General features: G+C 40.6%; 2 protein-coding genes across 2 annotated transcripts; one reads left to right on the top strand and one right to left on the bottom strand.

Annotated features, from left to right (window-relative positions):
- Nucleotides 1-166: 166 nt before the first annotated feature.
- On the bottom strand, nucleotides 167-9,664 carry rab12 (RAB12, member RAS oncogene family). Its single transcript, XM_075482898.1, has 6 exons — nucleotides 9,272-9,664; nucleotides 8,167-8,227; nucleotides 4,523-4,661; nucleotides 3,725-3,814; nucleotides 3,375-3,479; nucleotides 167-2,624 (listed from the first exon to the last, which is right to left on the bottom strand). Exons 1-6 carry the CDS (start codon nucleotides 9,495-9,497, stop codon nucleotides 2,517-2,519), a joined length of 729 nt encoding a protein of 242 aa, XP_075339013.1. The 5' UTR covers nucleotides 9,498-9,664; the 3' UTR covers nucleotides 167-2,516.
- Nucleotides 9,665-12,773: 3,109 nt separating this feature from the next.
- napgb (N-ethylmaleimide-sensitive factor attachment protein, gamma b) lies at nucleotides 12,774-20,987 on the top strand. Its single transcript, XM_075482897.1, has 12 exons — nucleotides 12,774-12,945; nucleotides 13,176-13,243; nucleotides 13,335-13,419; nucleotides 14,751-14,768; nucleotides 14,858-14,888; nucleotides 14,981-15,090; nucleotides 15,325-15,391; nucleotides 15,490-15,560; nucleotides 17,436-17,514; nucleotides 17,892-17,971; nucleotides 18,143-18,272; nucleotides 20,337-20,987. Exons 1-12 carry the CDS (start codon nucleotides 12,890-12,892, stop codon nucleotides 20,475-20,477), a joined length of 936 nt encoding a protein of 311 aa, XP_075339012.1. The 5' UTR covers nucleotides 12,774-12,889; the 3' UTR covers nucleotides 20,478-20,987.
- The last annotated feature ends 1,430 nt before the right edge of the window (nucleotides 20,988-22,417 follow it).

Genomic DNA, 22,417 nt, shown 5'->3' with positions numbered 1-22,417 from the left:
TACACAGACGCACTCACTGGAACCATTACTTCTTCAAGACGATCGTTTGGTGCTTTTCCCAAAGAGTGAAACGTCGCTTTTAAAGTATCCAGGAAGACACCCGGAAGCCCAGAGAGGCTCCCAAACAGACACATTCACACAGTAAAATGAATGAAGACAAAAAAAATCTAGTAATAAATATAGACATCTTTAATCGCATTTCATTAGTTCAAGAATGCCACAAGTTATAAATACAACAAATCTGCTTTGAACATGCCAAAACTTTCCAAAGACTTATAACAGGTTTAATACAAAGTACAGTCTTCCATCTTAAAGGATATATGTTGCAAATAAAAGCATTTTTTAAATGTATATTTTTCAAAAAATGAGTAGTATAAGGCTTGGCTATTAAAACAAAGTCCACAAGGTTAGTGCCAAGAAGTCAGGGGAGGACAAATGAATGGTTTCATTCCCAAATAAACGGCACCATCTGAAAATGCTCACACGTCCAAACACAAGAAACAAAATTCTAACGCTGCAGATCATTTGTCTGCAAAGGGCTTCTGCTGGCTGGTAATCTTATTGCAAAATGTGCTCGAGTGACGGCAAAATGATCCAATTTCAACCCCTTTGTTTTGGTATGAAACCGCTCATCCGTTAGAGTAAAACAATGTGCCATTTTAAGCCCCCAAAAGCTTAACGTAAAACTTCAATGAAAAAAGAAAGAAAAGTCAGTTTGAGTTTTTCAAATCAGATCCTCTGAGTTGGCCCCTTCTTCACCTTCAGATTCTAGTTTTTAACCCCAGCATGTCACAACAAAACAAGACACACTCACAGTGCTACACTGCTAATATTGCAATAATCTCACAACAAAAGACGGAAGAATTAAAAGATTGTTATTGTCTACGAACACAGGAGGGATTACATTTATTGTGCAAGTAAGGGGACGTCTGTGGTCCATTACAAACTGCCGAATTTCTAAATTGGTGGGGGAAAAAAGATCTAAAAACCACAAACGTCTTCCTTAATATTTCCTTGTTTTCACCACGGCTCTAACAACGAGCAATTTACGTTCAATTATGCCATCGTTTCCACCTCTCACCCTCAGCTGTGTTGCTACAAAGGCCCAAAAGGGACAAACCAAACGCAGAGTCTAAAGTGGACCTTTTACGTTTTCTACTGCCCCCTTAGCGTTTCCTAAATGCTCGGAAGGTAAAGATCAGGTCGGTATTCACACCCTCACCACCAGATTTCATTACGTCCTAAACACTGGAACTTTAATTTGTTATGAAACTCAACACAACACGAGTCTGTCGTCAACGGCGTGTGCAGCCATCACTTAATCAAAGTTTCCTGAGTCGTCCAAACACTAAACCAACCTTCTTGCACTTCCCCCAACCAAAAGGGAAACTAACCCTCCTCCTTCAGCTGTGTCTGAATTCAGAGGAAAAACATCCAACGCTAAAGAGATATTAGTAACAAAACAAAAACTAAAACCACGTGTGTTAGCTTTTTACTGTCTCTATTCCATCTGATTAGCCAGTAACACACATTGAGAATTCCCCTGTACAAACACAAATCACTCAAACACTACATTACCCATCACTCCTTGCATCTTCCATCCCACTAACAGAAAGGGTGTTTATTTAAGAGCTCAGAGCAGCCACTACTGAGGCTTTTAGATCTTTATTAGTGCTAAACCTTCCTTTCCTGCGTGTCAGCTTTACCAGGAAGATGGATTGTAGTGCAAAACATTACAAAATTATACACATTTGAATCAAGCTGTTCCAGCCACTTTAACACTTTAAGGCAGAGCAAATTCAACTGATAAGATCCCCACCACACAACCACCTACTGTTGGCCACAAACATCTGCGCCTTGTCCAGTCATTACAGCGACACACCATATTTACACCATGTGCTTTTGTTTATCTCAACTCATCCTGTCACTTGGTAATAATATATATTAATAAGAATATAAAACTAGTGTACCTGTAGACCCAGAGCTTAAACTGAAGTGGGGAGATGTGAGATGTTGCGATCCCTTTTTTTTTTTTGTTAACTTGAAAAATGCAGAGAAAACAGACTACTGGGCAGAATCAGACAATGCTTAAGATGGAGGGAAGTATGTGTGATGACAAGAGAGAAAAAAAAGGAAGAAAATAAGCTGTAAGGCCCTCAATAATCCCCTCCTCCTCAGGAAATGTACAACTGCTACCAGAGGGCTCTCTGCTTGGAAGGCACCTGTGGGGCACAGCTAGCCTAACCGTCTGAGCAATGAGGTAGTCTGGGTCAAGTGTAGACAGAAAGGTGGTAGGAAGAGGGTGAGTCGCCAGGCCTAAGTGTTAGTGTGCTGCAGGTGTACAGGAGAAGTAACGAAGAAGGATAATCCTGCCTGTTTGAGAGTCCATGTGGCTGTCAACAACTCCGAAATGCTGCTAGGTGCTGTCCCCTGGTGGCCAGATTGGGTCACTGCATGTGAGAGTGTGTGGGTGTGCTTTGTGTGTGTGAAGGGTGCGGAGGGAACCACCCCGACTCTCAGCAGCAGCGCATGCGGGGAGGGGGTAACTCCGGGGGCACTTCTGGTTCAGGCTGCAGAGACAGGACGCTGTTGGAAAGCTCCCTGTTGGGAACTTCCAGAGGCATCTGTGGGATCAGGGACAAAGTCACATCGACTTAGTGTAGCAGTCCGACTGTTCAGGGCATCAATGCATAGATAACAAAAGATTCATCAAGGCAAAGAGAAAGAACAGAGAAAGCAAACTTTAACAAAAATAAAGCACATTTAGCAAGAGCTGCAATGGTACCCATCAAGGAAGAAGGAACAAATAAACTGATGAAATGATCCGTTTGGTCCCGAAAACTGTGCACGTTTGCTTGTTCGGTGTGTTTCAGGTAAACCTGCGTTGAAGACCACCAAAAAAAGTGAGTTTTTTTTCCCCAACAGAGCACTTTGACCTCAGACTGCAGGTTTACATGCGGTTCCCAGAGTTTCTCAAAGTAGAATGGGAGGCAGAGCCTTCAGTTATCAGGCCCCTCTATTGTGGAACCATTGTAATTTCCATAAGTAAGCAACTATTCATGAATTGGAATTTTATTTAATTTGATAATAATGAACTGGACTGAATTAGAGTGAATATTTAAAGTTCCTTGATTTGACTTGTTGTGAACTGGTGCTCTTTTAAAAGCTGAATTGAACTACTTTGGTAAAAATGTAAGTGTGAGTGAATTTACCCATCACCCTGACAGATTGTAGGAAATCTAATTGAACTAATGTGAAACCGGGCCCGTTGTTGCTCCATTATCAACTTGAACAATCAAGTTAAAACACTCATGTCAGCGCAGCTTCTAACTATATTCTTACGAATACAATATTGGAAATTATAACACACCAACCTTGCTAAGAATGTCATCCACGAGCTTCAAGAAGATCTCGTCCACATTAAAGTTATCCTTGGCACTAGCTTCGCAGAAGCGCATTCCACTTATCCGAGAGGCAAACTGTGAAAACATGGAAGAACTGTAAGCTTACAGTCAGCGAGGAACTATCTAAATCAATCCACAGGAGCAGGAATCAAAGTGAAGAAAAGGTTAGATAAGCACGCTGCCGTGCTGCACGCCATCAGCATTATGTGTATGAAGCACATGGAAGTCCATGTTCAGGGATGTTCCAGGTTTAAAATCAAAGAAAAGTTGTGTTTCTGTACTGTATGATGATAACGGGAGAGGTTGTGTTCTGCACCCACCCGCTCTCCTTGTTGTCTGGAGATGATGCGATCAGCCTCACAGTCCAGCTTGTTCCCAACCAGCAGAAGCTCCGCCTCTTCTGAGGCGTACTGCCATGAAACAGAGAGCAGAGCAGAATAACATGGTGTTATAACATGAGATGCTGTGGAGCAACCATCTGTAAATATAAGGCAAATTCTTGGGGTCCTCTTATGGTTACGGGAGCTGAGAGGCTCCCTGAAGGGCTTTTTTCTCCCAGAAATGAACAGATATTTACAACAAACACATGTGGGAGCTGAGTCCAAATAACACAAACCCTTTGCTGCATATATGCTCAATAAATCCTGGGCTTCACCATTTCTCTGTGCTTGGTTTTTAATACGGGCACCATTTCACCAAGTGGTGTCTTTGTAAAGGTGGGCTCCAGTGTTGCTTTTGTGCGTTAACCAATCACAGCACAGTTACACAACGAATGTTTTTCATGGTGTTTGAAAAGCCTCCAAAGAAAAAAAAAGACCAAATAAATAGAGTTCTCTAAAGTAGAAATCACCCGCAGTTCCTGCGATGCGTACACAAAAATAGGGAGGATTCCCTTCCAATAGTTATAAATACTGTGAAAAGGTCCCCGAGGCATGAAAACACCAAGAGATTTGTAATGCCTTTTCACATGAACATCCTTTTATATTGATTCCTCATGAATAAACTCAACAGTGGAACTTTAGAACAGCAAAGTGAATATGGTGCGACATTAAGTTAAGGTAAACATGAACAGTTTGTACTTTAATAAGAGGAAAGGTTAAATATGTGCTTTTATTTACCTTGTCTATCATTTTCATCCATTTGGGAAGGTCATCAAAAGTCTCCTGTTTGGTAAGATCGTACACAAGCACTATTCCCTTGGCTCCTCTGTAGTAGGCCGATGTGATGCTGTTAAACCTCTCCTGGCCTGCAGTGTCCCTGGAATAAAAGCATTTTACCAAACTTAATAAGAAGTCGTGTGAGTTTGAGTCAAATATACCTCAAATCACAAACGGCTGATTAACTCATTTATTTTTCTAAAATTCTTTAAAGATGACTATCATTAGCAGGATAATGTAAAGAAAAGAAAGAAAGATGGTAATGAAGAATGAGTTCTGTGGAATCTTGGTATCACAGATGCACTCTGATGATGTCATTTTCCAGGAGTCTGCAGATTCCTCAGTTAGTTTACATGACACTGAATCACATATTTGAGCTAAATCTGGTGTTCACATCGTCATTATCTGAAGGTTAAAAAAAAAAAAGTCACAAAACTGAAGAGTTTGGCTCAAAAATGAGTTTTACACTTTGAGGAAGGTCATTTCCAAACCACTGATTACACGTCAGTTGCATGCTTTTAAAACAAATCTGCTGCATTTTGTAAATCAACCCTTCGCTTTCGAACAAACATTCTCGATTCGCCTCAGCTGATCATCTGAGGATTAAAAGCACGACAAGCATTCTTAGCCACACTCACAGTGCAGAGTTACTGTACCTTCAGCCAGCTAGCATCTCTCCCTTCCCCATGTGAGTCACAGTCAGGCTTATGAGCAGAGGGGTGGACAGAGACAGCAGCACAATGGCAGGGTTAGGCAAAGCTGGGCGCAGCGGCGGAGCAGCTTGATGAGAGCATGTCAACGCGAGAGACCACACAGTGACGACAGCGATCCTGATCGGACAGATCGAGGACGGGCAGAGGAGTGTGGTAGGTAGGAAGGTGGAGGTGACAGGAGGGTGGAGGGGTGTTAATGAGCAGGAAAAATGTGTTAGTGAACCAAGCGTTGGACTTCCCACATTTTAGGCAAACACAGTCATATAATCAATATATAGAAGGTATCCATAGATTTGTCTGAGCCAGTCAGATTTTCCACATTCTTGTCATGTTTCAGACTCAACAAGCTATTTTTCTTCATCATCCTTTTTCACACAAGGTCTGTTGAGTGTTTTCTTCATTATCTAAATGGCTGAGCTCAAGCACTCAAGTGCCTCGACTTCGGCCACTTCGACACTCTAAGCGGCGTCTTTAAACGCCCTCAAAAACAAGATGATTCAATTATTTCCCACTGCCAGCAGTTGTGTTTACCCTCAACGCCCTCAGGGTTCTAACTTATACGGAACCGGTCCAGCAACTTACACCAACCCCCCCGAAGACGAGCCTGAAGCTACAACAACGTGAAGGTGTGTCCTGCAGGCTGCGGTGGACCACAGGTGGACCACAGGTGGACCACAGGGCACGACTTTCTGAGATAACTGAGGTGGTTTATCATTTTTGGCCGCGACTGTAGATGCCCGCCCCACAAAGTGAGATTGGGCTGCCAGCTGTCTATCAGTCAGACCACCTCAATGAAAACTAGTGTGTGCATCCCCCGTGTTGTGTTCCCATCAACGCCGTTCCAAGCTGGTGAAGAGTCATTTCACGCCAGCTGAATGCAGATTAAACACTCTTCCGATGCACTCAAAAGCCAAATGTTAGTAGGCTTTTAGATGTAAAAGTAAATGTATTTTATTTATACAGCCCTTTACAGACAATCCTTACGATGTACCAAAGTGCTTTACAACAGGTAATAAATAAAGAGAAGAATAAGTAAAAACAAAAACAAATAAAAACAATAAAAGAACAGTGAAAGCAATAAAATACAACAAAATCAAATAAGATAAAAGTGTCATCCTACTAATGGGTATTAAAAGCAATCCTAAATAAGTAGGTTTTTAGCCTAGATTTGAAGAGGCCCAGGTCAGAAATAAGACGCAGCTCAACGGGGACCTTATTCCAGAGCCTGGGGCAGCGACGGAAAAGGCTCGGTCACCCCAGTGTTTGTATTTTGACCTGGGTGGGCACTTCCAGCAAAAATTGATTAGGATTGCTCTAAATGATACTGCATCCATCTTTCCCTCCTGGTGCGTATCCCGGTCCCTGTTACAGAACAACTTTCTCACCACGTCTGACTGCAGAGACGATACTAAAGAGATGGGTGATCCTTCCATTTAAGAATAATTGCAAAAATGGGCTTGCAGCCTTCCTAAGAATGAGTCTGGGCACAATCCTATCGCTAGATCTACAACCAATGAACTCAGTTAAGTGCAAGTGTACCTCAATCTAAAAGTAGAATGATCCAGAGCTCAGCTGTGAGTTTCATAAGAAAGGATGAGAATACTTACTGCAAGAGAAAATGTATATGGGATGTCCTTTATGTATAATAAACGAACAGTTCTTTGCTTGTCATTATGGAGAATGCCTTGCATATTCAGTCAGTACTGGAGCCTCCCTTATGGTACTTATGGAGAATGTTAATCAGTTCTTTACTGGTTGGATAGTAAGAGCTTTCAAAATGTGATTAGAGCCAAGTTGGAGTCACAAGACAGAAGTGAAAACCTAACAGAATCAAATAACAACATCCCTGTTAGTGAAGGCCTTCTGGAGCAATAACTAGAGTCTGGTCCAACCCCTCCGACTCAATGCACATTTCTCTGATTTCCAAATAGTATTTTAGAATAATGAACAAAAAAAATAATATCCGATTATCAAGTTGCAATCGTACCGACTATGTGATATTTATGAAAATCTGCTGTACAGCCATCCCTTTAGAGACATTAAAGTGATTAATCAGGGTACCGTAACAAAAGATGTCCATTTTTCCTGTGCAACTAAGATTATTTTTTCAGAGAAATCAGATCATTTAGTGCCACCAGAATCAAACAACTATCTATTAGTACACTGAAGAGACTGTATGGGGATGTCAGTACAAATTCTGAACAATAACAATCAATTCAACAGATGTGTCAGATCAGAGGAAGCGGAAGAAACCAAAGACGGCTTTGAAGACGGCTTTGTTGTTGCACATGCAAAAGTTTAGAAATCTACTAAGTGAATATTTAAACGAGAGCCTCATCAGGTGGGTGTGTCACATAAAAAGGTTTAAGCTGTTCTCACCAAGCAGAAACAGCAGCAACTTCAACCACAAGGACAGAAAACCACACCGGTATCCCACGTTCAAACACCGAAGCACCAGCATTTCTTAACTGAATTAAAAATCTTAAAACAAGGGCAGTGATGGGTTGTGGCATTTTACAGACCGTTGCAAAATTATCATTACCATCATGGGCATTTTTAAAACATGTGTGCAAGCCGTGAGTCAAACTGGACACATAAAACAAAATCCAGAAGGTCATAAAACTACAGGATGCAACCAAGAATAAACTGACCGGTAATTTCAGATAATGTGCCGAGGATGACTTTGTGCAGCTTGCATCAAATTAAAAGACACATTCCCACACGAGCCGCTAGCTTTGAATGTACGAGCTGAAATGCAAAACATGCAGTATGCAAAGCTGAAGGGCACTCAGTCGGGCATCGGTAGGCCTTTTTTGTGGGGGTGACAGGACAGACAGAGGAAATGCTCCATGCAGAAGAAAAAAGAAGCGACACCTCTGCCCTGATACTCACCATATCTGTAGTCTGATCTTCTTCCCCCTCAACTCTACTGTCTTGATTTTGAAGTCAACTCCTATGAGAGAAATCACAACAAATATGTGAAGGCCAGCAAATACCAGCATTTCCTGCGCTGCTTTGGTTCTATACGGGCATATTTGATTGGCTACTCAGATTTATAATAAAATAGTTCCTTAAAAGAATTGCAATGGACTGGATTATACATTTCTCAAGCTCCAAAGTGTGGCAACAAATTGTTTTTCAGGTTTAGCAGCTGTGAAAACTAGATGGAGGGCTTATACATGTGTAAAGACATCATACGGTTAAAAAAAAAAGCAGTTTCAGACGGACTTGGCTGACTGTCAAACTCTTCCATCTGTGACACCTGATAAAAGGAGCATAAAATTAGTGAGGCACGGCTGTGTCATGGGAATGACCGGGCACAAAATGGAGCTCGGGCGCAGCAGCTGCTTGTGTGTGACTATTTTAGGAGTGGACATTATGGTTGGCTGCTGCACTTATCACAGGACTGTTTATCTAATTCCACAAACAAATATCTCATTACTTTCGTCTATAAAAGCATGGTGCTCTACCTTTTTATTATTTTCTAAAGGTCGTCTTGTCTTTGATTAGAGAAAAATGCCAGAAGTAATAAATAACTTAATGTAAATTATGGCGGTTTATAAATTTGGAAATTTAGTCAAGGTGGCCCTAAACTGGACAAGACTATGCCTTCATTTATGTGAGCAAAACAGGCTCAATTGTAGAAAGAAGCCCAGGTTAATGATATACGGAGAGAAGAGTCTTTAATAATTTGTTCAAATGATTAGGACCCAAATACTACCCCAAGCCATTAATATACATGAAAAAGTGGAAGAAAATAGCGTATTTACCTCAGAGTAACAAAGTTATTGTATGAGTTAGCTCAAGTTAGCCAACTTTAGCTACTAATTCAACCTCTGTGCAGTCCCTTTAGACTATAAACTAAGAGGCAGAATGATTACTATGTTCATGCCAGGGTAGTTTAAACAAGTTTTCTCCAGTAAGTAGTCAGAGCCCTGCTACTTGGTTGGATAGAAAGTAAACAAAAACAAGCCCTGTAAACGCCTCCTGTCCTCACCTACGGTCGATTTGCAGGCTTCGCAGAAAGTGTCATCGGTGAATCTCTCCATGAGGCTGGTTTTACCTACACCACGAGAGCCAATAATTATAATTTGGAGTTTGAAATCAGCGGGTCTGGGAGGCATCTTCCTGCGGCGTGACTGAGCCCCCAACGCGGGGGACGAGTTAGCGGAGCCCCCGCCACCAGCGGCGGCCCTCCGCGGTATGTCATATCTGGGATCCATCAGTAATTCCACATTTGTGATTACAAAAACAACAGACAAACACGACTAAACAGTTAGACAACCGAAGCAATTCGCTGCTTCCAACTTTCTTTTGTCGGTGAAGAAGTTTGGGAAAGTTTGTCACTCGCCGACAGTTGTTGTTCAGCCATTAGAGACCCGGGTCGTCTTGCGTCATTTCCGCTTCCGGTTAGCCAAATACATTTATTTATTTCATTTTAATTTTTTTTAAATAAGTTTTTCTTAAAGATAAATTAGGTAACATAGCCCTCAATAAATTTAAATTCGTTTCAAATAATAATCTCCAGTATCTATCCTTATGAATAGAGACATTCTACAACAGAAGCAAGGATTTTGCACTTTTGTTCTGATGTTCCCAAAATCAGGACATTAACAAAATAGTCAATAAATATCAAATTTCACACTATTCTGTCTGAATTAGCTTCCAGGAACAAGTTTGAGTGGTGAATGTGAACCAAGTCTTTGCAACACTCAGACTCAAACTCATCACACGGTGCAATGTGGCTCAAACTGAATGTTGGACACTTAATCTGAATTACCCATATTCAGATGGCCACTTTGCGGTGATGAAGTCATTTAATTTTTTTTTTAACCTTGTCTTTGTAGGAGTTCCTTCTCTTTGTCCAGGGTCTAATGACAGAGGATGCAAAACACTGTACAGATCTGAAAGTCTTATTCATCTAAATGCACATTACCTGAGGTTATAAACCAACGCTACAAGCCTCAGGGGCACAATTAATCTCCGTGTCCACTGTGACAATGTTTTTATAGTAGAACATAGTATTCAAGTTATTTCAGAAATGCTCAACCTCTGTATGCAAAAAAAAATATTACGAATTGAAACAATATTTTGACAAAGATAAGCTTTTCAAAGACAAGTTATAAAGGAATTATCGAGGACATGTCAGTGGAGCTTCAAAGTGATAAAAGACGTACAAAAGTGCAAATTTTTGTGGCCTGGCAGCTTCTCAGTTATGGTACTATTTTCAAAATAATCACCAAAACACAGATCAGGGGAAGTGAATCTGGTTAATGACACCATAAAGACGTGTGGAAATTTGAGATAGCCCCCTGATCAAGTATGACCCCATAGAGCGTTTGTTATGCAGGTTGAAATGTCTCATCTTTGAAGCATATGCGACCTCTAGTGGTTATGTGAACAACTGTATGGGAATTGTAAAAAAAATGTTATTGGTCATGGTCAAGTTTAGGAATATAGTTTAGTCGATTCCCAACCATGATCTTTCCCTATCTCTAAACAAGCAATACTATTGTATAAACCAAACCAACAAGTGACTAAAGTGTTGCAGTGAAGGGTTTTTAAGTGAACGTAACTAAGAAGTGAAAAAGGTTGTTTGCATACATTTGTCTTGACTAAGTGTCATGAACACGTGATTAAAAGCATCATGCTTTACCACATCGTCCAACTTCACCTCTTAAGTCCTGTGAAGGTTTTTGTGGCTTCTTAAAGGAAACACTTGATAATGATTTCTGCTCTGGTGTGTTTCACATTCCGATGGGTCTGACTTGCCTACTGGCCCTTGTAGAGTACTTTTACCCATAACAGGATGCTGTTAAAGGTCATATTTATATATAAACAAAGGAGCTTTTTCAGTTGCTTTTTTGGGAAAAAAAATATTTCCTTGGTATTTCACAAAAAGTTGATAGTTTTTGAGTGGGAGTTTGTTGGAGCCAGAGGTATCTTGGAGGCAGCTTTTGCAATCATCTTTGGTATCAAGACACTTCCTGTTTATGTCTACATCTCATCCTTGTCACTTTACAAAAGTTGTAATGTTACAGAAAAAAAAAAAGATTCAGTGGTGTTGAGTTTTTTCTTTATGCCTGAGGAGACTTCTGTGGATGTTGCACATATTTCTAAATATTTCCAAACAGGATTATCAAGTTACCACCTCTCTACTGAGCTCCCAGTGAGTTTCTAATCCAGGGTTTGGAAGAAAGGTGTACATTATGACTAGATACCCCACATTAAATTGCTTGTGATCTGAGTGTAGAAGTGTCCCTCACATCAAAACTGGAATTTAAAAATGTGTCATAAATTCTCCATTATGATCATTTCTCTTCATTTGTTGGTTTGTTTTAACAAAGAAAAACCTTTTGAGAGATCTCATTTCTGTGCTCAAACGTACAGTTTGGAGAAAAGCACCTTGAAAAGTGAAGAAGTGATTTTAAACAAGCAATACTGTTGTATAAACCCAACCAGCAAGTGACTAAAGTGTTAAGTGCAGTAAAGAGTTTTTAAATTAACGTAACTAAGGGTCTATCCCAGCTGCCATGTGGCGAGAGGCAGGGTAGTCCATTAAACAATTACACATAATGGCAGAATATATCTCACTGTAGAGTGAGGTTGTTAATTAAGTCACTGTAACAGATAACTTCCACTTGCCATCATAGTTAATCCCCATTTTACTCTCTTTATGTTCTCTCATTACAAAGTTTTGTTCAATTTATTGGATCAGGCTACACAGTGCTGTAGTGGTTAGCACTTACAGCCAGGAGGTTCCCAGTTTGAAATCTGGCCTGGGTCTTTCATACTCAGCCGGTGCCTCCATGGATTTCCTCTTGGTACTTACACCTGGAGTCCAGAAACATGCATGTTAGGTTGGTGACCCTGAAATGACCCCAGATTACAGTGTGGTAGTTTGTCTCTGTTAGTCTTTTGATGGACTGGCAATGTGCCATGGGTAAAATTTAAAGACAAAAAAATATAGATTTTCTTTTCAGATCATAATGGTACATTTTAGTAATGACGGATGCACAGGTTTTCTTTCAGAAGTACATACAAGAAGTCACAAAAATTAACCGATCTTCAAGATAGATTCCTGCACCATGACCAATAATAGACAAAAAGAGTTGAATATAAACGTTTGTTTGAGTAAAAAAATAATACGGGGCAGTTTTATTTTGTGTTTAAAACACAAAGCATCAGTTCGAATACAAACGCACACACAATAAAAGCAATGACATAAAAATGCTGATTTTTACATGAAATATGGGCAAGATAATGAGTTATTGTGCTCTATTATTGGTAGATACGTAAAAATACACACAGTATCATTTTAAAAAGCAACATTGGCACATTAAAGATAAAACCACAATTAGGGTTTACAGAGCTGGGTGCTCGTTAACAATCTCTTCCTAAAAATTTATTGAAATAAACGTAAACAAATCTCAGCTTCCGGTCCACTTGCGCTCCAGTCACGCTCACGTGTTGTTTGTCCTCGGCGGCACCCGTAGGCTGCGACATCAGATGACGTTTTGGCAGAGGGAGGAGCCCCAGTTAATCCAAACATCGACAAAACACCCAGCATTTTATCGATAACAAGCTCGTTTTACCCGAGTGATTAATCAACAGCATGGCTGCTCAGAAAATAAACGAAGCTCACGAACACATGGCTAAAGGGGAAAAATGGTGAGTCGTCTTTTTTTTGTCCTGCGCATGAAAAAGGAAAAACGGGTTTGTGTTACTACTGTTTTTTTTAAGCTAGCTGTAAGGCCACTGTGGCATTTTCACCAGGAAGCTTATGCGACATAAATGGTCACAGTGGTCGCGTTATGTGTGTGTTACACATATATTTGATGGCGAGGCATTTCTCCTCCTCAGTGATGAGCGTTTCTGATCATCTGATTCATGTTTTATAGCCTAAAGACAAGTCTGACCAAGTGGAAGCCTGACTATGACAGTGCTGCATCAGAATACGCCAAAGCCGGTAAAGCAGGTCTTCATTACAACTCAAAACTGGAGTGGAGGGTGATCAGAAATATGACTTTACTGGTAATCGATCTGTGTTTTGTTCGCAGCTGTGTGCTTCAAGAACGCAAAGCAGTATGAGCAAGCAAAGGATGCTTACCTGAAGGAGGCGGAGTACCACACGGAAAATAAGACGTATCCTCTTGTTTTCCTGAGCAGAAATTAACCATGAGTCACAAGAAAGGCTTCTACAGTAGTACAGTCTATAAAACAGGAAATAGGTGCAGGGATGTTTAAACATTAAACGTGCAAATTAAGACGTTTTGAACAGTTTTAACAAGCTTGAAAGTCCATATTTAGTCTGAGCATCTTTATTCTTCAACACAGCCTGAACCCTCTGAGACAAGTCTTCTGTCCTTTCTTTAAGGAGTCTTCAGGAATAGTTCTCCAGGCTTCTTGAAGGACATCCCAAAGCTCTTCTTTGGATGTTGGCTGCCTTTTGTTCCGTGGAGCCCGTTCTCTGCCAACATGATCCCACTCTGCTTCAGTAATCTTGAGGTCCGGGCTTTGGGGAGGATTCATCCCTCCATCAGACCTGCTGCCACTGATTTTCAGCCCACTTCTTGTGTCCTTTGGCACAGCTCAGCCTTTTCTCCCCGTTTCCCTTCCTTAAGAACGGCTTCTTGACAGCCATGGAGACCATTTCTGATGAGGCCTCAATGAACAGTATGCATCTCTCAGAACCTCACTTTCAGAAACTGTTCATCTGTTGTAGATAGTTTTTTTTAGTTCTCCCACTTCTTTTGTCCTCAGTTGTCCAGTTTCCTGCTCACCATTCTGAGATATTTTGAGGTAATAGCATTTTCACCTTGTTGGGTTGAAAATACTATTTTCTGTCTCTCAAACTGTGTCATCTTTGGTATTTTTCATAGATGCAACAAAACAAATGCATAAAAAGTATATGTCTTTGTGACAGGCTGCTAGTAACAAAGTGACTAAAGTGACTGTTATACGTAGACACAGCACTGGTTCATCCTTTGAGTTAGGTGCCTTTTTTGTGCTTGTGATTCAAAAGGTCAGTGTTGAGTGGCTTAGCAAACAAAAACATTCCTCTGAACATGCTCAGGTACAAGGAGTGAAAGTGAAAATGAGTGAAAACGCAGCCAATGTCCAAAGGACAAACTTTAAAAGACCTTCCGAAATCTCAACTATTGCTCAAGACCACTTTAAAGAGATAATGAGAATCTGTCAGCTTGGAAGCAAAATTGAGTTGATCAAGACTTTTGCAAACTACTTTATATTGGGCACTTATGGCAAAAGAATTTATGCTTTTTGACTTTTAGAAGGGAAAACTTGCTGCCTTTCTTTGTCATGTATGACTCTTCGTTATATTTGTGTTTAGAATAGATTTTTAGTGACATTTGATGTCCTCTCAGGCTCAAGAGCAGATTAATTGATAAGCAAAGTGATGGTTAGTTGTTGCTCTGCTGTACTCTTTCCATTTTTTTCCTTAACTTGCCCCTCAGGCTTTTCCATGCTGCAAAGTGAGTATCTTGTTTCATGAACCTGATTCAGAATCAACTGCAAATGTAAAACCACTTGTTTTGTCTCTAATTGTCTTCCTTCTCCTCAGGGCTATTGAACAGGCGGGCATGATGATGAAGGTGAGTGCGGCACAGCGAGAACAATGTGAGGCAGATGGAGGCAACGTGTATATACAGCACAGTTGTAAATTGTCTGATTTCTGCTGCAACAGGAACAAAAGAAAATGCCAGAGGCCATCCAGTATATAGAGAAAGCTTGTATGATGTACATGGAGAATGGGACTCCCGACACTGCTGCCATGGCTCTGGACCGGGCGGGAAAGTAATAAATGAAACCTTATTTTCTCTTCTTTCTGGATTTACTGACAGGAGACCTTAAATTCAGCTGGAGCTCACTGTTAATATTCTAATCTATTAGCGTCTGGTTGTGGCATAAGTTTGTAATGCACGTGGGTAGTTGTCGTGCTTATTCTCATTCCACTTAAAGTAGCCTCTTATTGCTTTTTATTTTATTTCCATAAAAGTCCCCTCAACTGATACAAATTTTCCTCCTCAGACTGATAGAGCCTCTTAACTTGGAGAAAGCTGTTGACTTGTATCAGAAGGCAGCTGGTGTGTTTGAGGTGAAAACGCCCTCCCAAATAACCTGAATAATTAAGCTTTGAACATTTATTTATTTATTTTTACATTTAGCTCATGCATCCTTATTTTCCTTTTACAGAATGAGGACCGCCTCCGTCAGGCAGTAGAGCTGCTGGGCAAAGCCTCCAGGCTGCTGGTCAGGCTAAAAAGGTAAAGGAAATTAAGACTTGTGGGCCGTTAACACTAAACCTTTCTCTTCACTACTGTCTCTCTGCTTGTTTGATGTAGTTTAAAATGAAAATGTAATCACTGTCAGATACTGTACGGTCAAAAAGTCTTCACCCACCCCTCATTTCTTTATATTTAGCTTCCAAGCAGACTTTCTTGAAATCTTTTAAAGTGTTCTCCTGGCTTTTAAAGGTCCCTTAAAGGAGAACTCCGGGGCATTTGAAGCGCAATCCCATTGCTAGAGGTTGTCAAATACTGACAGTAGGACACCGACTGGTGCAAATCGGCGCTCCCTGTGCGGCGATTGCGCTGTTTGCGCAGCCTGTCATGCGAGGCTAATACGTGGTGACCAAGGGGCAAATTCTAAACCTTCCAAACCTTGAACCCGTTCAAGTATTTAAAACATTACAACAATATTACTGGGCATGTATTGTTGTAATGTTTTAAATACTTGAACGCAGTTTTTCTAGAGAAGATAATTGTTTTGTATATGGGATTATCGTCCATTGACTGTTTTGGGCTTTCACATGCGCGCGCATACCAACAACCGGTAAGTGACATGCTGTTTATAAAGTTGTTTTGTAACGTCCCCATGCCAGTAATGTGAGAACCATGCATATGGTTTTGATGGTAAGGCTTGTGACTTTATTGTTGGATGGTTTATAAAGTGGTGTGACGTTTCTGCAGTGTGCAAGTTGTTGTTTTATGTGGAAGGTTTAGAATTTGCCCCTTAGCCACCACGTATTTGGCTAGCATGACAGGCTGCGCAAACAGCGCAATCTCCGCACAAGGAGCGCCGATTTGCACCAGTCGGTGTCCTACTGTCAGTATTTGACCACCTCTAGCAATGGGATTGCGCTTCAAATGCCCCGGAGTTCCCCTTTAAACTTTACTGTGGACACTGGCTGCTTTTTATTTATTTCTGTCCAGTCTTTGAACCATTTTCAAAACCAGGTTTCGCAAAATCAGACAAACAAGCCAATTAATGCGGTTGGAAGAACCCGGACGCTCCACACATCCTTCATAGCTCCATCTTTTGTAAAAACACAAAGCTTAGGTTACATTAATACAGCTGAATTCTCAATAAAACTGTTCCCAGTCACCTGTTTTTGTTTCTTTGGTCAGATGACTAAATACATCTAAATTGTGATTGAAAAGCAGCCTATTAGGACTGTATCAACTTATAGTCACCGAAAACATTTCTAGATTGCTGCTTGGCTCTAAAATCACCTAATTATATCTGATAAAATACTGATTAAAAACCCTCATCAGAAATGGGCTCCACGGAACAAAAGGCAGCCGACATCCAAAGAAGAGCTTTGGGATGTCCTTCAAGAAGCCTGGAGAACTATTCCGGAAGAATACTTTAAAGAAATGACAGAAAGCTCGTATAAGAGGGTTCAGGCTGTGTTGGAGAATAAAGGAGCTCAGACCAACTACTTTCAAGCTTATATACTGGGTTTATATTCCTGTTTCCCTGTTTCTGTAAATCACTGCACCTGTTTACTGGCAATATATAAAGAAAAAGAGGGGTGGCTCTGGGTTTTTGCACAGTTCTGTATGGTCACAAGAAATTTTGTCTGCAGCTTTACAAAAATAGATATGTCTCCATCATTCAAGACTATTAGCTCTTTCTGAAACCCGGATGAGATCTCCATTATGTTATAAAGCCATTTGCACACATGCACTGCAGCCCTGAAATCTTCCAGATGTTCCCGACAGGGCTTCACAACATAGACCATATGTAAATGTTGCATCTAATGTTCTGGAGTATTTAATCATGTGCTGCCCAAGACTTTTGCACAGTACCGTCTATTACCCGTTCCTAATCAAACCGGCCTCTGGTTTGTCTTTCAGGCTGGACGACGCTTCAGTCGCCCTGCAGAAAGAGAAGAACATGTACAAAGAGATTGAGAACTTCCCCATGTGTTTCAAGGTGGGTCTGCTTGATATTGCGCCATAATCAAAACTTAATTTATTATCAGAGTAAGTGTAACTATAGGCTGTAGAGCTGGCTTCTAAATTAGATACTGGCTGATTGCTTCATGCTCCTCACTCATCAGTGCACCAACAGTGTTGTCTGCCTTGACTGAGTGACTGATCAGAGACTGAAAATGCAGTCCTGGAGTAGTTTCAAAGTAAATATCAGCAGCCTCTATATGAGTCGTGGTCTCATTAGGAAAAAACGACCAGATTGCATCTTATTAGCTGAATTTTTTTATTTAAAATAAATTTAGGTTTAACATCGGCCAAATAATGGGTCCAGATTTATTACAAAGACATATTTAATGAATTTATGGTCTCATTCCTTAGAAAACTACCGCTCAAGTGCTGATTCATCTTCACAGAGGCGACTTCGTGGCAGCTGATAAATGTGTCAGAGAAAGTTACAGGTATGAACATTCAAAACACAAGAAATCCGCAGCTTCTTGATGCAGAAGCAGATTTCTGTGTCTCTCTTGTGATTTTTGTGGAGCCTTTGTCATTACTTCATGTCCATGTGTTACACTCCTGCCTCCTAAACTGAAGATCATTACATAAGGTGTTTATTGATCTCCCACCAGTCTGCCTGGCTATAGTGGAAGTGAAGACTCCGTTGCCATGGAGACACTCCTGCAAGGCTACGACGAGCAGGATGAGGACCAGGTCCATCGCGTGTGTAACTCACCTTTACTGAAGTACATGGACAATGATGTGAGTACTATGGACACATGGTTATTAGTTCATATAGTGTTTTGAATGTCTTTATTTTAAGTGAAGCCTTTGGCCTCAGTCTAATAACACACTAAAGTTTTGTAAATACCGTTTTTCCATAAAAATGTAGAGCATTCAAACAGGTTTTTTTTATATGACCGAAACATTAAATCCTTTCCCACTTTCCAATACTTTCATATTTCTGTGCTTTGAGGGCTACAATCTACACAGAACTGGAGTTACATTAAGTTCCCACTACCACCTCCTAAGGGACGAGCCTGTAAGGCTTAATGGCACGAAGGGAGGACGTTACACTGAACTTGAAGGCTTTGTTGGACCACGGTTTCTCATAATTGTGACTTTCATGTCGAGTTTATTACTTTTAACTTAGCTCAGTCTCTGTTATGCTGAGTGGGGCGTCAACTATCTCAGTTTCAGAGCCTACACGTGAGATGTTGGTATGGTTGGTAAACGTGTTTTTTGTTGTTTTTTAAAAAAAAAAAGAAAAACTGAGCTGTCCTCTCCAGCAGCCCAGAGCTTAGCACCCTCAGTGAAATATCAGTGTGTGCACCCAGCTGTTGTGTTCCCTTCAGTGCTGATAAATACCAGCGACTGCTGTAGTCATTTGATAAAGGACAGAATGCCAATTAAGCACTTAAGAAAGTTTAAAGAAGTGCTTAAGTTAGCAGAGTTCCAGCCACATTTTTTTTGCAAACTGCAACCTTAAAACAGTGCCAGTAATATAAGTGTATTATATTAGTTTATTATCTTGTACAAATGTCTACATTGAGTTGCTTCAAGCCCCTTAAAAGGTGTTGTCTAGATTTTCTTGAAAAAATATTTAATATTATATGAATTCTAATAAATAAAATAAATAGTATGATAAATAAATAATATATTTATTTTTAAAATACTCTCTTATAAAGGCTACATGCAGGCATTTTTAAAAAAAAACGTTTAGTTACTTCTAACCACCCAGTGGTTACAAGGCCTGGTTGCTGTTGTAACAGTCATTGTCATTCAGTAGCATATTCAGTGAGTCCTGCCAAATCCCAACTGACCCCCTTGGACCTACTGTTCTGGTTTGTAGGGAGGGATAAGGTTTGTTTTTTCTTTTGGGAATGAAGCATTAGTGGTCAACTAGCCCTTCTGGTGCATTGGGGCGGCATTCAGCTTCAGCCGGGAGGAGGCGACAACCTGTTTCATAGCAAAGATGATGAAGTGCCAAAAATTATTATTAGCAAAGAAGCTCAAGTGAAAAGCAGAGTTTTCATTATTTAACACTTAATCACAAAGCTTCTTTTTAGCGAACAACAGCACAGACTGTTCCACGTGTTTCAGATACTGCCCCCAAATGGCAGCAAAATGCGATAACATGCGAGTGTGCCTTTGCAAAGCCCGATGCAGAGTCTGCAGAAGTATCTTCAGATCCTTAGGGGAAGCATATCCCTGCAAAATGGAGGGCAAAGGCCAGTAGTTGGATCTCATCCCATGGACGGACAACAACAGGTGACCGAATCCTTGTTCCACTCTGAACGTGTGACCCATTCCTACCAGAAACCAGTTCATGTGCCGATTGGACAAAGGCTGCAGACCCGAACAGGAAAAACAATCGTCAACTGTAGTCAAAAATGGCGAGGAGGCGGCTGAATGACGTCGAGAGCAACGCGAGACAGGATGGGCTGGGACTAGAAAAGACTGAACTTTCAAAATGAAATGCTTAATCATCCCACCTCCCCTGAAAGAGGAATCCAGTCCAAACAAGGCTTCGTTTATCTTGTCCTGACAGTTTTAATACCGTGAAATAACCTGCTTCATCAGGACAGAATGGATTTACTTTGCGCTGGGTTGATATGCAGCGGTCTGGCAGCAATGAGCAATAACCCCTTAATTATGGTTAGATGTTTTTTTTGACTGATGCCAAACTCTGCTGGCCACTCAAATGCAGAAATATCTCATGAATAACTAGAGCAGAACATGTGTCCATGTAGCATTCCATCGTGGGAAAAACCAGAGGGATAAAATTTGAATCCGAGAGCTAATGTCACATTTTCTTCCTCTCAGTATGCCAAACTAGCCATTTCCCTGCGGGTACCTGGAGGTGGAGGAAAGAAGAAGAAGCCTGCTGCTCCAAAAGGTGACGCCAGCGGAGCGCCAGCTGCTGCGGCAGATGAGGAGGACGACTACGAGGGTGGGCTGTGTTAGCCTTCAGACTCCAGAGTGTCGACTCCACCCATCCGCTGTCACCCTCTGTGTGCGAGTTTGAAAACCCTCTTAGCTCTGACGGCCGCCTGTTTTATCTTTAATGTGCAGAAAATTAAAAAAAGAACAAAAAGCAATATCGGCACCAACAGTTATAGTAGATGTTGCAGAACAATTGACGTTCAGCCTTTTGTTCTTCTTTGAGGTGGATCCTCAGCCTGTTGTTTGTACATGTTCTATTATTTCTCATCTGTGAAGCTGTACATTTGGCTGTTTTTGTTTGTGGGTGAAAATGTAAGATTACTACAGATGTATTCAAATCAGAGATACCCTAAATGTCTAATGACTTGATCAGTGCGTAAGTGTTTATTTGTACAGAGGTAATTTATTCAGTATTCACAGCTGCAGCCTGTTGAAAATGTTACTGGAACAATATGCAATCACACTGTGTAAATGCATGTTTGAGGAGATGAAATGGTTCAATAAAATCAACGCTATAGTTGTCAATGTTAATGCTTTAGAATGATACTTAAAAACACACGATGATGCAACTTTTAGCCAAAAGTAGACTGATTTGTGCTACTTTAAACTAAAAAAAACAAAAAAACTATCCTGGCTGTGTCTTTGTTCCCCAGTTAAATATCTAAAACTGACATTAAAAAAGGGACCATGCAGTGAGATTCTCGGCATTCTCCACGTGATTTCCTTGTATATGATTTTCTTTTGTTGGTAATGCGAGAGGCCTGCTTTAAGTACAATATTTGGTTAAAAGATATTCTAAAGTTAGGCAGCTTAAGGCGATAAAGGGATTGTTTACATTTTTATTTATGCTGTTGCCCACTTCTTGTATATTCCTCTAAAGTAAAAGTCCAGACTCTGCAAATGCATCAATAAACGTTTCCGTTGTGTCCCACTCGATGGTTTGTGTACATTTTCTTAAACGAGTTAGCCGACAGATTTTCAGCATCAGTGAGCCTCGCAGCAGCAGACGTCTACACCAAAATGGCCTCCGACAGACACGTGATGACTCTGTAGCTTCCTAAGATCAATTTATCTTTGATGAGGCTAAAGCTTTCTTCCCGTTAAGTGATGTGTAATGTGCATGCCTTTGTGATGCCTCCAATCCTCAAGGACTACAATGCATCTTCATTATGGGAATCTAAACTGGGCTTGTGGGTACATGAGCTGGGACTGAGTTTTAAATCCATTTTTATCCATATTTATATTAAAACGGGTTCCTGAGGCTGGTTCCTTTGAAACCAGGGAGGTCCACATCCCGTCTTCGAGGGCCGCTGTCCTGCAGGTTTTAGATGTTTCCGTGCTTCAGCACATCTGATTCAGATCACGGCATCATTAGCAGGCTTGTAGAACTTAACAATCTTTTGAAGAGATTAATTTCATCTGAATCAGGCGAGTTGTAGCACACATGCTCTAAACTATTCCAGGCTGAAGTCATGTACAAAATAAATAAATAAAGTACACCCTAAGGTTTTACTATCAAGACATTTTAAAAACCCATATGGTTTTCACCAGATTTTAGGATTAAAATCTTGGAAGAACAACATTAAATGACATATTATGCAGAGTTATAACAGAAACATTAAGCCAGAATGCAGAGGTAGAAGTTAGCTGTATGTGTGCTGTGATAAGAGTCTATTAGCAGGTTTATCAGTGCTGCAGATTCTCCTGCATATAAATATTCAGTACACTCTGAAATTATGGTTGCAGCTGTTATGACCCGACCTCAAGCTGCAGAAACAAAAGGGAGACACTCAAAGTGTTTAAATGCACAATAAACAATTTTATAAACCCAAATGAGGCCAAATAAAAATGCAAAATAAAATGTTTATATCATGGGTTGTATAAATGAGTCAATTCAGTTATAAGTAGTATGCAAGAGTGGGAGATATAATGTGTAATGTTTGACTGAGCTAACATAACAA

The sequence above is a fragment of the Odontesthes bonariensis genome, chromosome 14, assembly GCF_027942865.1.
Source record: "Odontesthes bonariensis isolate fOdoBon6 chromosome 14, fOdoBon6.hap1, whole genome shotgun sequence".
NCBI classification, from domain to species: Eukaryota; Metazoa; Chordata; class Actinopteri; order Atheriniformes; family Atherinopsidae; genus Odontesthes; species Odontesthes bonariensis.
The sequence above is the reverse complement of the archived record's forward strand: the minus strand, read 5'-3'. Positions and strand labels throughout refer to the sequence as shown.

Coding starts and splice junctions, on each gene's coding strand:
- rab12 (XM_075482898.1), bottom strand. CDS start 9,497: ATGGATCCCAGATATGACATACCGCGGAGGGCCGCCGCTGGTGGCGGG. Junction 4,662..8,166: donor AAGATCAGACTACAGATATG/GTGAGTATCAGG, acceptor CTTTTATTCCAG/GGACACTGCAGGCCAGGAGA. Junction 2,625..3,374: donor TGGATGACATTCTTAGCAAG/GTTGGTGTGTTA, acceptor CTGATCCCACAG/ATGCCTCTGGAAGTTCCCAA.
- napgb (XM_075482897.1), top strand. CDS start 12,890: ATGGCTGCTCAGAAAATAAACGAAGCTCACGAACACATGGCTAAAGGG. Junction 15,561..17,435: donor CTGCTGGTCAGGCTAAAAAG/GTAAAGGAAATT, acceptor TTTGTCTTTCAG/GCTGGACGACGCTTCAGTCG. Junction 18,273..20,336: donor TGAAGTACATGGACAATGAT/GTGAGTACTATG, acceptor TCTTCCTCTCAG/TATGCCAAACTAGCCATTTC.